Source organism: Heloderma suspectum, chromosome 4 (assembly GCF_057233095.1).
Source record: "Heloderma suspectum isolate Gila_16-S chromosome 4, 16-S_ref, whole genome shotgun sequence".
NCBI lineage: Eukaryota > Metazoa > Chordata > Lepidosauria > Squamata > Helodermatidae > Heloderma > Heloderma suspectum.
The window spans coordinates 158,843,275-158,858,002 of NC_139461.1; the positions used below are offsets into that span (position 1 = coordinate 158,843,275).

General features: G+C 49.8%; 2 protein-coding genes across 9 annotated transcripts in view; both read right to left on the reverse strand.

Moving 5' to 3' along the window:
* The window catches only part of FCHSD1 (FCH and double SH3 domains 1), a 38,508-nt gene extending 32,979 nt beyond the window's left edge, over nt 1–5,529 (reverse strand). For 6 of the 8 annotated variants that reach the window (XM_084850949.1, XM_084850948.1, XM_084850946.1 and 3 more), the window contains exons 1-3: nt 5,442–5,529; nt 2,561–2,658; nt 101–146 (exon numbers count right to left, since the gene is read on the reverse strand). In XM_084850949.1, coding sequence (XP_084707075.1) covers nt 101–146; nt 2,561–2,658; nt 5,442–5,462 — 165 coding nt within the window. In that variant the 5' untranslated portion in view covers nt 5,463–5,529. Of the gene's footprint in view, nt 1–90; nt 147–2,560; nt 2,659–4,936 lie in introns of those variants that run through there. The other 2 variants (XM_084850952.1, XM_084850953.1) reach the window with 2 other exon arrangements.
* A 2,098-nt stretch (nt 5,530–7,627) lies between these two features.
* The window catches only part of ARAP3 (ArfGAP with RhoGAP domain, ankyrin repeat and PH domain 3), a 49,375-nt gene continuing 42,274 nt past the window's right edge, over nt 7,628–14,728 (reverse strand). Inside the window, exons 33-35 of the mRNA XM_084850944.1 lie at nt 12,928–13,065; nt 11,933–11,971; nt 7,628–8,982 (exon numbers count right to left, since the gene is read on the reverse strand). Of these exons, the coding sequence (XP_084707070.1) occupies nt 8,371–8,982; nt 11,933–11,971; nt 12,928–13,065 (789 nt within the window). The 3' untranslated portion in view covers nt 7,628–8,370. The remainder of the gene's footprint in view (nt 8,983–11,932; nt 11,972–12,927; nt 13,066–14,728) is intronic.

Below are 14,728 nucleotides of genomic sequence, written 5' to 3' on the forward strand. Positions count from 1 at the left end.
TAGTGACTGCAAATGGTTCCTTCATCATCTTCTTCTTCTTCTAAACTGGGACATACAATGCATTTCAAACAAGCAGTTCAGAAATCTTGCCTTGTCTCACCTGCCCATACTCCCTCTCAATAGCAGATCTCTGTTTGCTGTAGGACCTGCAAAGAGACAACAAAGACTCCAAACAATTATCCTTCTGGCACAGAGTCCAAATAATCCATTGTATTAGATGAATTAGTGCTTCTGCTCACAACCATTCACACCAGACATTTACATACAAGCCTCAACTCAACATATTTGCCTTGGGAGCTGCCTTCTTCGTCTGAGTAGAAGGGCTGTAGCTCTGTGGTAGAGCACAGAGCACACCATTTGCACGTAGAACGGCATGAGCTCAGTCCCTGACATGTCCAATTAAAAGGGTTGCAGAGCTGGGAAAGGCCTCTGCCTGTGACACTGGAGAGTTGAATAACGGTCTAGATAGGATAATAATCCAATTCAGTGTAAAGCAACTCCTTACATTTGCAATATTCAAAACAGCTTTCAGCAACACAGGACAGGAATAATGGGGAGCTACCTTTGTGCAAAACCTGCTCTGTCAACCATTACCCCAAACATGACAGATCTCAGTATACATTTGTGTGATATTTAACACCCCAGCCCCGCCAATCATGGAAGGCTATGAAGGTAGGTAGAAGTGTGTGTTTGCGTACATGTGCAAGAGAGAGAGAGACAAACAGAAATACTTGCTTGGAAAGCTGGCTGGGTTGCCCTTTCCTGCTGTTCAGCTGTGAGGGTGGTGTGTGTGTGTGTGTGTGTGTGTGTGGGGGGGGGTTCGTCTAGATTTCTTGGATCTTCTGCAGTGGAAGAATTCAAACCAGCAAGAACTCAAAGGCAGAACTACATGTAACGTGCCCATCCCCCATGATGCTTTTTGCCTCTGCTGGAGTATTCGTCACTTTTATCCAGCAGGGGATAAACACAGCTTTGGGATCATAGGTAGGTGATGGTCAGCAGAATAATGTTGAGGGGAAAAGGTCGGGAAGCTGCCCCCTCCATCTCCCCCTTCAAGCTGCAGCCTCAGCAACTGCATGGGTTATTGAGAAAAGGAGTTCCGAAAGAAAACAATGGGACTGCACAAAATCTCCTGGTTCGGATGTCACAATAAGCAAGGCAGGGGTAGGCAACGTGGTGCCCATGGGCACCAATGTGCCTCTTGACCCTGAACACTCACCAAGATACCCCCCACTTACAGAAACACACACACACTGGGATTGCCACGAAGTAGGTTTCTGTTGGTGCTGAAAACTGTTGATTCAAACGGGTTGCTTAGTGTGTTGTGGCTCAGCCCCCACCTCTGCCTTGTACTTGTAGTCTTTGGCGCTATTAACTTGTCCTTTGCCACACTTGCCATCGAAGCCATTTTGTGGTGGTGCCCATGACAGTGTATCAAATTGCCAAGTGTGCCCACAGCCCAAAAAAGTTGCCTCCCCTGAAGTAAGGGGCTCCAAAGAATCCTGGCTCATCAGGATTGAGCAAGCATGATCGTACACACTGCCCAATTGTTCCTGCTTGGCTCCTCCTGCCAGAGGGAGCAGCTAAGCAAACCATGGGCCCTCCATCCACGGTTTGTTTATTGTGATATCGAACTGGGGATTCCGGCATGTCTCTTCCCGAACGAGCCAGAATAATAAGCCATGGTTTATTGTTGGCTTTTGACTCTGGCTTGTTTTGGAAGGGACAAGCCAGAATCTCCAGTTTGGACACTGATAAACCACAGACAGCAGGTCCTTGGTTTGTTTAGCTGCTTCCACCAAAAGAAGTGACCAGGCAGCATGCACCAGCATACTGCTCAATCCCAGAAAGCCAGCTCCTCCAGAACCTCAATTTATTGTGATTTCTGGCCCAGGGCAATGTGCCATTCTTCCCTGAAGAAAGATTCCAGAGAAGGTCCCAAAAGCTTTCTTAATAATCCAGCAGCCTATATCATTTCAACCCAGGCGGCCTAATGGGTGTGGATGGGAGGGTGCGGAATAGCAGCGGACAGCAGTTGCTTTCCTGGGTCCTGAAATGTGTAGTAATAGCCCAGATATGAGCCCCTGCTATCCAGCTTCAATCTGCTTTACCAAGGAAGAGAGAAATTAATTCCCTCATTTTAACATGACCCCTAGCACTGTCCCTTTGGATCACCTCCAGCAGGATCATGTGGTAGCTAGCTTCAGGTACAGAATCCACACAGGCGGTAGAGCTGGATGTGTGTAACCAGGTGAACCACTAGCTTAGCATATGCCGGATGTGCTCTTAGGGAGAAAACAGTGGGCTCTTGGGGTCTGCCACTTACAGGCCCTGGGTGACGCACTAGTTAGCTGCCAATGAGCACAGCTCCACACCCCAACCAGCCCTCTTTCCTGCAGCTTGGGGGTCTGCAATGGGAAAGCTGTCCCAGGCTGTCTGGCTCGCTTCCTGAGCTGCTTAACAAGGGCGGGAAGGGTCACCCACACACAGTGAGGCCTGCCGCAGAGGCTGACCCATCTTTGGCTCTCTCTCCTGTTCCCCTGCAGGCTTAGGTTGTTACCTGACGTCTTCTAGGAGCTCCAGCTCCCGCTGCTGCTTATTCTGCAGGCTGGACAGTTGCTCTATTAAGCGTACCTTCACCTCCTGGGTCAGCTTAACCTGCCAAGGAAACAGATTGTGCATCCTGTCACGGGGTTGGTCCTCACTCTAGCACAAGGAACAGCTGGCTGCCTCACTTCTCCGCCTATGGTGAGGGTGGGCAACCTGTGGTCCTCCGGAAGTTTTGTCCTACAACTCCCATACTCCTGGCCATTGGCTATGCTGGCAAGGGCTGATGGGAGTTGTAGGCCAAAACACCTGGAGGGTCCCAAGTTGCCCACCCCTGACCTAAGAAAACCCGCTTGCAGCAGGGAAAAAAGTATGCCACTGTGCTGAACAGTATGGGAAACCACGGGGGGGGGGGCGCAGGGGCAGTGGGAAGAGCACCAGCAGGCCGCAATGAACGGCCACCTCCCTCTGCAAGCAGTATAGACCAGTGGACCCAAAAAGCAGCTCAGGGAGCTCTATCCACACAGAGCTGGTGTAGCAACAGTGGCTGAGGACAAGGCTAACATCCGGAACTCCCTGGTTCAAATCTCACCCATCATAACGGCAGCGAGCAGCCTTAGGCGAGTCGCTCTTCTCTCAGCCCCTGCAAAAGGGCTGGAGGGAGAAGTCCAAAACAATGTAAGTTAAGTGCTTTCAACATTCCTACAGTGGCGAGAAACAGTTTGTGAACCCTAATGATAATTACGGAAATTCCATAGTTTTATCATGATAGCCTTTGTGAATCAAAACCAGTCCTTTTCTAAATATCCAGTAGGGTTTACATTAACCAACTGCCTTGTGAAATAAAACGATATATAAATTAGGCAAACAATGAGTACTTAAGAGTCTGGGCATAAGCAAAAGTAAGTGAACCCCTGGTTGCATCAGCTCAATTGAAGGCAATAATTAAATTCAGGTATTTAATTAGTTAGGTAGACCTTCAAGGGTGGGTTTAGGAGGCTGAAAGGATCAGAAACTTTGTGAGGTTGATCTTCACCATATGGTTGTGTGGAAACACGTCATGCCACGATGAAAAGACATCTCGGAGGACTTCAGAAAAGCAGTTATTGCTGCTCATCAGTCTGGAAAGGGTTACAAAACCATTTCTTAGCATTTGGGGCTTCATCAATCCACTGTCAGACAGTCTGGAGACGGTTCAAGGCCACAGTCATTCTACCCAGGAGCAGCTGTCCTACAAAAAAATCTCTCCAAGAACAAACCGGCGCATCATCCAGGAAGACAAAAGGAACCTCAGAGCAACATCGAAGGATTTGCAGGCCACTCTGGCCTTGGCTAATGTGAGTGTTGTGACTCAACGATCAGAAAAAGACTGAACAAGTATGGTGTTCATGGAAGGATAGCCAGGAGGAAACCACTGTTCTCTAAAAATAACTTTGCTGCCCATCTGAAGTTCACTAAAGATCACACAGATGGTCCCCGAGACTTCTGGAACAATGTTCTCTGGATGGACAAGTCAAAGGCAGAACTTTTGGGCCTCGGTGAGAAATGTTATGTTTGGTGAAAAACAAACACTGAGTTCAAACAGAAGAACCCCATCCCAGCTGTCAAGCGTGGTGGTGGGAATATGACGGTTTGGGGCTGTTTTGCTGCCTCAGGGCCTGGACGGCTGGCCATTGTTGACACAGCCATGAATTCTGCAGTGTATCAGAAGATTCTAGAGGAGAATGTCATGCCATCCATTTGTGAGCTGAAGCTGAACTGAAAGTGGGTCACGCAACAAGGCAGGGATCCTAAACATACAAGCAGAACTGCAAAAGAATGGCTGCAGAAGAAATTCTGTGTTTTAGAATGGTCTAGTCAAAGTCTGGACCAAAGTCTGGACCCCATCGGAATGTTGTGCCAAGACCTGAAGCAAGCTGTTCATGCAAGGAAGCCCTCCAATGTCACAGAGTTGGAGCAGTTCTGTAGGGAGGAATGGGCTAAAATTCCCCAAAGCTGATGTGAGCGACTGACAGTTACAGGAAACGCTTACTTGAAGTCCTTGCTGCTCAAGGGGGGCGGGGGGCACCAGATGCTGAATCTGAAGGCTCACATACTTTTTCACACATAGATACTGAATTTTGAATCTGTTGTGGATATATAAATGTTGAAAAAGCATCATGTTTGTATGCCATTTCTTTAATCAGGTTATCCATTGTTCTTTGTCTAGGAAATTATGGGGTAGATTAAGATCCAACAGCATTTTAGGTTGGAAATATGTGACACTCCTATGGGGTTCACAAACTGTTTCTTGCCACTGCATATAAACGTTAGGAATTATGATTATGCCCTGAAGGGTCCAGGGGGAGGAACGGCAGGGGGAGAGCCTTGCTGTAGGACCTGCTCACACCGTGTTGTCAGGAGAGCCTCCAGCCAAACAGCCACTTCAGGATGCCTCTAAGTTTAGCGCAACTCCCCTCAGGCCCAGCCAGCATGGCCAACGAGCAGGGATTACGGCAGGTGTCATCTAAAACGCCTGGAGGCCCCAGGCTGCCTGCGGTCTTCACGTTACGGCGAGCGCGAGCCCCCTTGGGCGCCTTCCACTCCTGGGAGTCGAACCCCCGTGGCACGGATGGTGCGAGCCCGCCAGCGGGAAAGCGAGGCGGGCGCTTCGCAGCCCCAGCTCGTTGTCCGGGGCGCTCTTCCCCGAGCTGCGGGGAGGGCTGGAGGAGTCGCGGCCGCTCTGTCCTGGAGGGCGCGCGCGCGCCTGGACGGGGCTCACCCGCGTGCGGGTGTCGGAGGGGCGTCGCGCCGCTTAGGCCGCCGCTTCTCCTCCCCTGCAAGCAGCAGACGGGTGGGCGAGAGGGCGGCGAGCCAGCCCCGGCGCCGCACCTTCCGCAGCAGCGGGGACTTACTTTGCGGGGCGGCGGCTGCATCGCCCCGGCCTCCTGGACAGACGCAGCGCGCGGCCACTCCGCACAGCAGCGAGCGCCACAGGACTGCGACGAAGGCGCGCCCGGAACTGCCGCGGCTGCGAGCCGCCCCGCCTGGCTCCTCCCTGGGCGCGCACGGCGCGGCCGCTCCTCCTGCGGCCGCCCACCGCGCGACTGCCTGCCTGCCGGAGGTGCGGGCGGGGGCCGGGCCGGGGCTACTTGGCTGCCTGCCGAGAAGCGGCCGTTCCAGCGGGCGCCAGGGCCAGCAGCAGGACGCGCCGAAATCGGGCCCTTTCCGTGAGCCCCGAGGACCGGGAGGAGGCCCCGGGGCGGAGCGCGGCGGCCCCGGGGCCTCCTCCCGGGGGGCTGTGTGGAGCCACGACGTTATAAACACGCAGCTGCTGCCTTCGCGCTGCCTAACGCCACGCCTAGCGCGCGCGCGCAGTCGGCTGCTTCGGCTCTGCCAGCCCCTGGGAAACCCCCTCCCTCCGCCTCGGCAGGCCCGTCTTTCCAACGGGGGAAGGCAGTGGGAGCCAAACGGCGGGAAGGGGAAGAAGTCACGGGGCCGTGCAGTCCGCTGCTCTTCGGCTCCCGGCTGCAGGCCCCTTTTCTGTGGTCATAGTCGTCGTCGTCATCTGATATAATCTGGGCAAAACGAAAGAAACGTGCAACTACTTGTAAAGGTGTAGTTTGGCCCTCAAAAGCCTCCAGGCTGCAAATTCTGTATGCACGGAAGCCCCCGCAGCCTTCGGATTGGTTTTGGCAAACGACCAGAGGTCGCTGCTGGAGGCCACTTCCTAAATACGCCCCTCCGCACGCACGCACGCACAGGCACACCGGGGCAGGGCTGTCGTTCAGGAGGCAGTCGTTTCGCCAAGGCACCTCCGCCCTCCTAGTTACCTCAGGAAATCCCGGCCTCTCTCCCCCCCCCCCCCGGCCCGGCGTTGTCATTCGTGGCGTTTTAGCTCCACCTTGTGGACTGATGTCATTCTCTTCAGAGGAATGCCTCTTCTCGATTTACTCTGCTCAACCGCAGTTTTGCCTTGATTTTCTCTGGCAAGGGGAATTATGTTCAGCCTGGGACAAATGATAAAAGGAGGGACTTTCAGCCCAGGATAGGTAAGGAGATGGTTAGAGGCAGTAGGAGGTTTATTTTTTTTAAAAAAAGAGGAACAGGATGCAAAATCTCCGCCGTTCCTCTTGCCCTGCCTGGCCCTTGTCAGCAGTGCTTTGGATAGATGGAGGGCTATTAAAATAGTGGGAGATCCAGGCATGGGTGTTCCCATGGTCCCATCTAGTTGTGCCCTCCTTCTGGTGGGAGCCCAAGTGATGGAGTTATAGTTCTGATGGCCAGGTTAGAACAGTGAGTCACGTTCTTACTGAGTGCCAAGTGGACTGTTACGGGGTGTGACATTCCCCAAGGACTTGCATCGTCCTCACCCTCACTTTGTGAGCAGCCTCTTTGGTTACCGTATTTCCTTCACCAGTCTTTAAACTTAGTTTAGCTGCTTCTGTTGCTTCTCACAGCATGCAGGTAAACAAGTAACGACTCCAGCAATACCACCCATACACACACACAGGAAGAAAAAGACTGCATGGGCTAGCTTTGCCTGCCACCACCAGCACCAACATACAAGTGAGGAATGGTCCCCCTGCTTGCCCTCTCCGCCCACATATAGCATGCAAGGGGCCTCAAGGTCCAGTGCTGCTGCATGGCTGCCCACTCACATAGTTGCTTCCCTTCAGAGGCTGCCCACGTTGCCACTTTCCTGCTCCCCAGCCGACCACGCTGCTTCCGTTGTGTGGTGAAGGGGGCATGTTTACGAAATGTGTCAAGGGCTGGCAAAGCAAGGAGGGACTGCAGCGGGTCAGGAGAACAGAAGAAAAGCTTCACATGGCCATACGTTTTACTGAAAAAGCACAGGTCTTTCTGTGGGGACCAGGAAAAGTCTTGATGGGTGTATATGCACCGGTAGGTGTCAAGTTGGGTCACCCCTCTTTAAACGTTTGTGACTCATTCATCCGTCCCCATCAATGCCTGAACAACCCATCCTGAGTGTCAAATGGAATGTGTCAGAGTTGTTAGACTGCTGTACTCTGTCATTCCAGTACACAGTAATCACTCTTTTCCAGATTAGTCATTATAAGCAAACCCTCTTGTTCTGTATTGTACAAAATTCCTTTAATTCAATTGGCAGCATAAATATTGCTAGAAGTGCCTCAGGCAGTGGGGCTTCCCTTATCCTTGCAAGAGCATTTACTCCCTGGATTTTGGTAGAAATTTGTGCAAGCCTAAGTATACTCTGTGCTAAACAAAATTATGTGGCTTGGCTTCCCAAATTCTACACCATGAACATCTGAAGTCTGTGATGTATACAAATTATGCCAGTTGAGCAAATCTGCATAATTTCATCTTATTTTGCATGATTTTGCAATTTTTTTCCTTTTTTGCATAACTTATTCTGCTTTGGGTATGCAGTGGAGAACCCCTGAAGCTATGCCATGAATCACTGGAAATCACCGAAACTGCACACAGAGTTGCAAGTATATCTTCTCAGCATAAAGGCTAGAAATTTGTTTTAAATGAAAGCTGAGATTCCAAAGAAACAGAATACTTCACCCAGTACATTCTGCCATGGAATTGAATATGAAGACAGATATATCACATATGGAGATGAACTAGGGCTGAGGTCAGCAGAGGGATGCACCATTCTGCCTCAGCACACACACCCTCCCCTGCCTCCTATCATTTCCTCAGTCTCTAGGAGTGACAGAGGAGGCGGGGGGGCTTCTTAAAGCCACAATTCCAGGCAGAGCATTAGGTTTGTAGTGGGCAGAGATGTGATGCAGCCCAACAGACAGCTCATGAAGCATTATTAGGGCCCAGCACTGATGCCAATTAAGTTCTAGTTTAAGAGTTCCCAGTCCCCAGATCACATGATTCTTCCAGCTGAGCCTGGGCCCCATCCTCAGACAAGAAGTCTTGTGCTCCTGATGCGTTGGTTGTCTGGCACGCATTCTTCCGGAGGATGGCAGTACTCAGTTCCTGCATGAGTTTGTCACTGATGGGTAAGTCCGTCTGGAAGCTTTTCTTCCTGGTGTCGCCAACTCGAGCCTCCATTCCATCTGGAGGTTCCGCAGGGAGGGCTGGCACCTCTGAAGGCTGGTCCTGCTCCCTGCCTGGGCCAGGCAGTGCTTGTGGCAGCTCAGCCTTGCTGTCTGCAGAAGCCCCTAGAGCCACTCTGTGTCCCAGGGCTCTGTCTGCGAGGGGCTCCACCTCCAAGTGGCATGCTTTTGCCAGGTCCATTCCAGGCACTCGTGGGGCTGGGCAGGGGGGCAGTGAGCTGGACATCACCTGCCCTGAGAAAGTTCCTGGCTTTTTGGTCCGATCCACAGGAGGCAGCAGAGAGTTACTGAGCTCAAGAAAACCCATGTCTGCGAAGCTGCCCACCTCCTCATAGACAGGCTCTGACTCCGTTGCCTCCTGCTGCTCCTCTAGTGAGTCCTGGTGCAATTTCTTTGGCTGTGAGAGGCCAAGACAAAAGGCGTCAATTGAGTGGACAGATCTTGGCTTGTGGCAGAAAGAAACATTTCGTATTCATTCTGAGGCTTTGAGAGCTGCTGGGGCATAGCCAAATGAAGTACCCAGGACTGTGTGTGCAAAGGCCCTGAGAGCTCTTCAGGATCACAAGGGAACAGGCATGTGCAACTTAGGACTCTGCAACTGCAGGCAGAAGGAAGCCTCTGCATCAACCAGGCACAGTAGAACTCCTGGGGGCCTCCTGCCCTTGCCTGGTCAACAGAGCAGCGCCTTTTGCTATTTATGTATGTATGTATGTATTTGATTTACAGTCATGTGAAAAAGAAAGTACACCCTCTTTGAGTTGTATGGTTTTACGTATCAGGACATAATAAAAATCATTAGCAGGTCTTAAAATTAGGTAAACACAACCTCAGATGAACAACAACACATGACATATTACACCGGGTCATTATTTATTTTACAGAAATAAAGCCAAAATGGAGAAGCCATGTGTGAAAAACTAAGTACACCCTTACTGCTTCCATAGGTATGAAGAGGCTAAGTAGCAGCCAGGTGCTGCTAATCAAATGCCCTTGATTAATTGATCATCAGCAAGTGTGACCACCTCTATAAAAGCCGAAGTCTCAGGAGTTTGCTGGTCTTGAGCATTCAGGTGTGTGTTAACACAATGCCAAAGAGTAAAGACATCGGCAATGATCTTAAGAGAAGCAATGGTTGCTGCCCATCAATCTGAGAAGGGTTATAAGGCCATTTCCAAACAGTTTAAAGTCCATATCATTCTACAGTGAGGAAGATCATTCACAAGTGGAAAAGATTCAAGACAGTTGCCAATTTTCCCAGGAGTGGATGTCCCAGCAAATTCACCCCAAGGGCAGACAGTGCAATGCTCAGAGAAATTGCAAAACATCCAAGAGTTGCATCTCAGGCTCTACAGGCCTTGGCATGCTAAATGTTAAAGTTCATGGCAGTACAATTAGAAAAAGACTGAACAAGTATGGTTTGTTTGGAAGGGTTGCCAGGAGAAAGCCTCTTCTCTCTAAAAAGAGCATGGCAGCATGGCTTAGGTTTGCAAAGTTGCATCTGAACAAATCACAAGACTTCTGGAACAATGTCCTTTGGATAGATGAGACCAAAGTGGAGATGTTTGGCCATAATGCACAGCACCATGTCTGGCGAAAACCAAGCACAGCATATCAGCACAAACATCTCATACCACCTGTCAAGCACGGTGGTGGAGGGGTGATGATTTGGGCTTGTTTTGCAGCCACAGGACCTGGGCACCTTGCAGTCATTGAGTCGACCATGACCTCTGTATACCAAAATATTCTAGAGTCAAATGTGAGGCCATCTGTCCGAAAGCTAAAGCTTGGCCGAAATTGGGTCATGCAACAGGTCAATGATCCCAAGCACGCCAGCAAATCTACAACAGAATGGTTGAAAAAGAAAAGAATTGCAATGTTGCAATGGCCCAGTCAAAGTCCAGACCTCAACCCGACTGAAATGCTGTGGCGGGACCTTAAGACAGCTGTGCATAAACAAATACCCGCAAACCTCAATGAACTGAGGCAATGTTGTAAAGAAGAGTGGGCCAAAATTCATCCACAACGATGTGAGAGACTTATAAAGTCATACAGAAAACGATTACTTCAAGTTATTGCTGCTAAAGGTGGTTCTACAAGCTATTGAATCATAAGGTCTACTTAAGTTTTTATACATGGCTTCTCCATTTTGGCTTTATTTCTGTAAAATAAATAATGACACGGTGTAATATGTTATGTGTTGTTGTTCATCTGAGGTTGTATTCACCTAATTTTAAGGCCTGCTAAGGACCAGATGACTTTTATTATGTCCTGATACGTAAAACCATAGAACTCAAAGAGGGTGTACTTTCTTTTTCACATGACTGTATTAGCTGCCCATCTGGCTGGCTACCTGGCCACTCTAGGTGGTGTACAATACAAATAATGTGAAATACAACAATATTAAGCTTCGGGCTCCAGCTCAGAGCCCCAGCCCCTTATGCAAATGAGCAGCTGACCCTGCCTCAGGTCTGGGTGCAGCTCCAGGCCACCCACAGCCCCGGCCTGGCCACACTGGGAATGTGCTCAGCTGCAAATCAAGTACAAGCTTGTAAATAAGGCCAGGTGTGTCGGCGTCATGTGCCTCTGCAAAAGTGTAGACCCAGGCTGGTGCCCCCTCTTCCTCTTCCTCCCCCTTCCTCCCAGATGGCATGCCTTGGGAGGGCTAGACGCAGCTTAGCCAAGCTATGCTTGGCTCAGTGCTTTGTCTGGCACTCATAGGAAGTGCTAAGGCTTCCAAAAGGGCCCAGGGAAGGCTAGACTTGGGTGTCCTCCATTCTAGGATATCCCAGATCCAGTCAGGGTTAAACAGGGAATGTTTGCCCATGCCAAGTGCCACTGGGCTTCCTCCGTGGGTGCTGTACTTTGGTCATTAAGCCCTGGTAGGTCAGGCCCTTGTGCCTGGCTCTTTGGCTATGGATTTTGCCCCTAGGATTTGCTTATGCTCACAGGGATGGCCCAAAATATTATTGGACCTGAGGCAGAAAACCCAATTGGTGCACACACATCTCCTCCCTGCCAAAATAACATGGGACATAATCCATCACGAATGTCGCCTGTGCAAACTCTGTGGGAGTAAATGGGAACTGGGCAAAAGAGTTGTTATTCAGTGGGGCTTTTGCAAGAGAATTTCCCAGCAGATTTGTGCCCCATGGATCAGAACTCTCTCTCCTAATGCCACCATTAATGGAGCCCCATGTGAAAGGGGGAAAGGAAAACCTACAGAATGCTTAGGGTAGCAATCAAGCACAAGGCTCTTAGGCCTGCCTTCATCGCCTATGGCTTGCTTTAAGAATTTACATGGGATTTACATTTATGGTTAAATATGTAACAAATGCATAGGTACTTACAAAGAACATGGATAAAGTTCTTCGTGTATGCAGGCGGTGCTGAAAACAAAGAAGAGGAAAAGTAGATAGATGAAACAGTTAATGCCAAAGGAGAGTGACAACGGAGAGCAGAGTAATCAGCATTAGGGCATGCCTTGGAGAGCTCAAAAGGGATGCAGGGGAATTGTTTGCACCACTCTGTATTTTCTTGGTACGAGGAGGGATTCTTTTCTCAGAAGGTTCTGCTGTTGCTCTTTCTGGGCATGCAGTTTATACCCACAAAGAGTACCAGAAGAATTACTTGTAAGTCCTCCAGCCTACCAGTTGAAGGAACAGTTCCTCAACCAGCAACAGAACTGCTCAAGATGAAGCGCTATCAGAGATCTGTTGGCAGGGGGGGGCTTGCGTCAAGGCTGTAAGTTGGATGCCTCGTTGCCAAGAGTTCTACTCGCAAGTGGACTCCTGCCTAACGAGGGAGGCTTGGGGTATCTACTCTTGAGCAGACCCAATGTTCCTCACAACATCTGTCCAGACATGTGGAAACGAATTCCTCTTCTAATGATGAAGTGTCTTTCTCACAAGTACAAGTAAATACAGAAGTGGAATGATTCATCAACGATTCTTCCTGGCATGTGGCATGAACTGCATCAGCTTTTCTCAGGACATATCCCTGGGGTGGGGGTGGGAAGTTGGTGTGTGAAAATGTTTTACATTTAACACAAGAATTTTGTTGCTGATTCACCAACACGAGTTTCCCCCTGCTTAGACAAAATGAGAGAACACTTGCATAGCCAGTCCCTTACACTTTTGCCCCGACCCTTCTAGGCACTACCTTGGTTTACTTCTTGTGTACACACATGCACAAAAGCACACATAGATAGCACAATAATACTATGCTCCTTAGGCATATAAGAACTAAAAATGGCTGCTTAGTGTAATCAATGTAGTTGGGTGTGCTTTGCCATTTGCCCTGGTTTCACAGAAAGTTCAGAAGGAGCCTGGTGGGGTGGCCTTACCAAAGTCTGATTAGCAGAGAGCATGATGGGATTGGTGCTGTCTCCACGCAGAGGGATCAAGGGCATGGTGCCAAACTTCTGCTTGGCCAAGTCAGAAGAAGAGCGTCGACGTAGGATGACTGGGCGGATGCTGTCATGCTATATGGAAGGAAGGGAATAACTGTTTCTTGTTATTACCATTCACAGCATGGCATATTCATGCATCTCATGCTATCCATAGCATGTTTATAACTTGGCCAGTTTGCCTACCTGAGCTCTGCATTTCTTCTACTTATACCCATAGAGATACCTTTAAAAACCTATATTGCAATCATGCAAGATTAAATGTGAAACCTCCCTTCTCTCCTAGCCATAGGGCAAACTTCTGTGATGTTCCAGCTGCAGGGAATTAGACAAGCTAGAAACAGGGAGCGAAGCAAGGATGCAGAAACATCCAAGGTGCAACCGCAAAGAGTCAGACCTTGAAGAGTACCCAGCATGAGTGCCCACAGAAGTGCAGTGCCTCCCTTGGTCATCCCCTGCCCTTGCAGGGCCCAGCAACTTTCCTGAGGCAGCAGGGAAGGCAGCAGTGATGGTTGAGAGTGCTCCAGTGAAGTGTCTTCTTCGACTGGGGATGGGACTGGGGCTACCAGTCCCAAAATCCCCAGCAGAAAAAGGTTAGTATTTGCATCATTTCTGGGAGAAGGCCCAGGGCAAACAGTATTATTTTTTCACTGGGGATTCTAGGACTGGTGGTCCTAGTCCCTTCCCTAGCAGGAGAAGACATTCCACCAAAGCTATGGGAATGTTCACTGCTGCTCCACCACCACCACAGAAACATTATGGGACCCTTGAGAGGTGGGGGTTCTGCTTGAAGCACTGACTTGAACAGGGCCCCATTCATCTTGCTTGTGAGAACTTGGATGGCTTGTGACATAGGGAAGTGAAAGGAAATTTGGCTGTTGAAACCCTCACCAAGGCCCCAAGGACAAATGGGCAGCAGGAGGAGACTGCGGGAATCTCTACACCAGCCTAAAATCCTGCATTTAAAATGGGGCTTTCTGTTTCCATTTTAAATGCAGGATCACAATGACTCCCTTTTTCATAGAATCATAGAATAGTAGGGTTGGAAGGGGCCTACATGGCCATCGAGTCCAACCCCCTGCTCAATGCAGGAATCCAAGTCAAAGCATCCCCGACAGATGGCTGTCCAGCCTCGACTTGAAGGCCTCCAGTATGGGAGAGCCCACCACCTCCCTAGGGAATGGGTTCCATTGTCGTATTGCTCTAATGGTCAGGCAGTTTCTCCTGATGTTCAGCCGGAATCTGGCTTCCTGTAACTTGAGCACATTATTCCATGTCCTGCACTCTGGGATGATCGAGAAGAGATCCTGGCCTTCCTCTCTGTGACAACCTTTCAAGTAGCTGAAGAGCAGTATCATATGTCCCCTCAGTCTTCTCAAGGCTAAACATGCTCAGTTCTTTCAGTCTCTCTTCATAGGGCTTTGTTTCCAGTCCCCTGATCATCTTTGTTGCCCCCGTCTAAACCCTCTACAGCTTGTCTGCATCCTTCTTAAAGTGCGGTGCCCAGAACTGGACACAGTACTCCAGATGTGGCCTAACCAGTGCTGAGTACAGGGGAACTAGTACTTCCTGGGATTTGGAAGCTATGCTTCTATTAATGCAGCCCAAAAGAGCATTTCCCTTTTTCGCAGCCACATCACATTCTTGGCTCATATTTCGCTTGTGATCTACAACAATTCCAGGATCCTTCTCGCTTGTAGTGTTGTTGAGCTACGTATCCCCCATCTTGTAACTGTGC